Raw genomic sequence first — 1,304 nt, 5'->3', positions numbered from 1 at the left:
AGGTTCAGAATCTAAAGAGCTCCTCACGTGATTGGTGGATGGCTCCACTTCCTGTATTACCTCTTTGTAATCTCATTCACACCAATCGCTTCCAAGCTTGTCTTGGAATGGGCGTGTCTGGGAACATCTCCTGCACCTCAGGCCGGGGGTTCCAGGATCACCAGGATATGTAGAGGACTGGAGCACGACAACGAGGCCGGGATGAGGAACTGAGGCCCGGAGGGAGGGAGGGGCGAAGTGACCTGGCGGGACCCGACCTATCTGCCCCAGCTGTTGTGGAACTACAAGTCCCATGAGGCATTGCAAGACTGACAGGCACAGGCATGCATCATAGAAACATGATGGGTTTTGTGTGTTCACCGCAGCTGCAGGGCCGAGGTCGCCCTCCCCTGAATGGCTGTAACCCTTCTGATTGGATCAGACCTACGATATGGAGCAATTCAATGTAGTATGAAGGGGTCCCTCATCACGGGGCCACATGTACAATATGGCTGCTGCTCTGTGTAGGGAGTCCCTCCTCATGGGGGCGGGGTCACAATATGGATGCCGCTCTGTGTAGGGGGGTCCTTCAAGGGGGCGGGGTTACAATATGGATGCCGTACTGTGTAGGGGGGGTCCCTCCTCATGGGGGTGGGGTTACAATATGGATGCCGCTCTGTGTAGGGGGTCCCTCCTCATGGGGGCGGGGTTACAATATGGCCGCCGCCTCGTCTGACATGTGACGGTTTTGGGTTTTTGTCTTGCAGAGTGACCAGCAGCTGGACTGTGCCTTGGATTTGATGAGGCGACTTCCTCCCCAACAGATCGAGAAGAACCTCAGCGACCTCATCGATCTGGTAAGAGACGCGGTCACATGACTTGTGTACACGCCCCCATCATACTGCCGGCCCAGCAGCAGCGGTAAGATGTAGAATGTAGGGGGCGGTCCTGGTAGGTGTTTGTCGCCCCCGTCTCAGACCCCTCCGGTGATATAACACAGCGGTGCCGACTCCTGCACAGAATACAAAGCAAAGGCCTGTGTGCGAAGCCTCTGCTGGAACCTGCCATTCTCCCATCCCAGGCTACAGATTGGTTCCGCTTCACCGCCCCCCTCAGCTCGGCATCCAGCCCGGGACTCCGGGGTCAGCTTCCGGTGGATGCACACAGGTGTTTTTCTGACCCGCTCCCTATGAATGGGGGGACAAAGCATCACGAGTTGCCCCACCCCACCCCGGCCCACATATGCTCATTAGCAGAACATCCTGATCCACAGCGGCCGTCCTGTTCTCAGCGCCGCTCATTAGATCACATTAGGGGCCCCGCCA

At 57.2% G+C, this 1,304-nt stretch overlaps 1 protein-coding gene across 1 annotated transcript in view; it reads left to right on the top strand.

Moving 5' to 3' along the window:
• The window catches only part of CAPZB (capping actin protein of muscle Z-line beta subunit), a 38,381-nt gene that overhangs the window by 23,795 nt on the left and 13,282 nt on the right, over positions 1-1,304 (top strand). The window contains exon 2 of the mRNA XM_018574091.1: positions 747-836. Within this exon, the coding sequence (XP_018429593.1) occupies positions 747-836 (90 nt within the window). The remainder of the gene's footprint in view (positions 1-746; positions 837-1,304) is intronic.

This window comes from Nanorana parkeri, unplaced genomic scaffold (genome assembly GCF_000935625.1).
Source record: "Nanorana parkeri isolate BGI_ZX_2015 unplaced genomic scaffold, ASM93562v1 scaffold2733, whole genome shotgun sequence".
Classification (NCBI taxonomy): domain Eukaryota; kingdom Metazoa; phylum Chordata; class Amphibia; order Anura; family Dicroglossidae; genus Nanorana; species Nanorana parkeri.
This window is presented reverse-complemented; position numbering and strand designations above follow the sequence as displayed.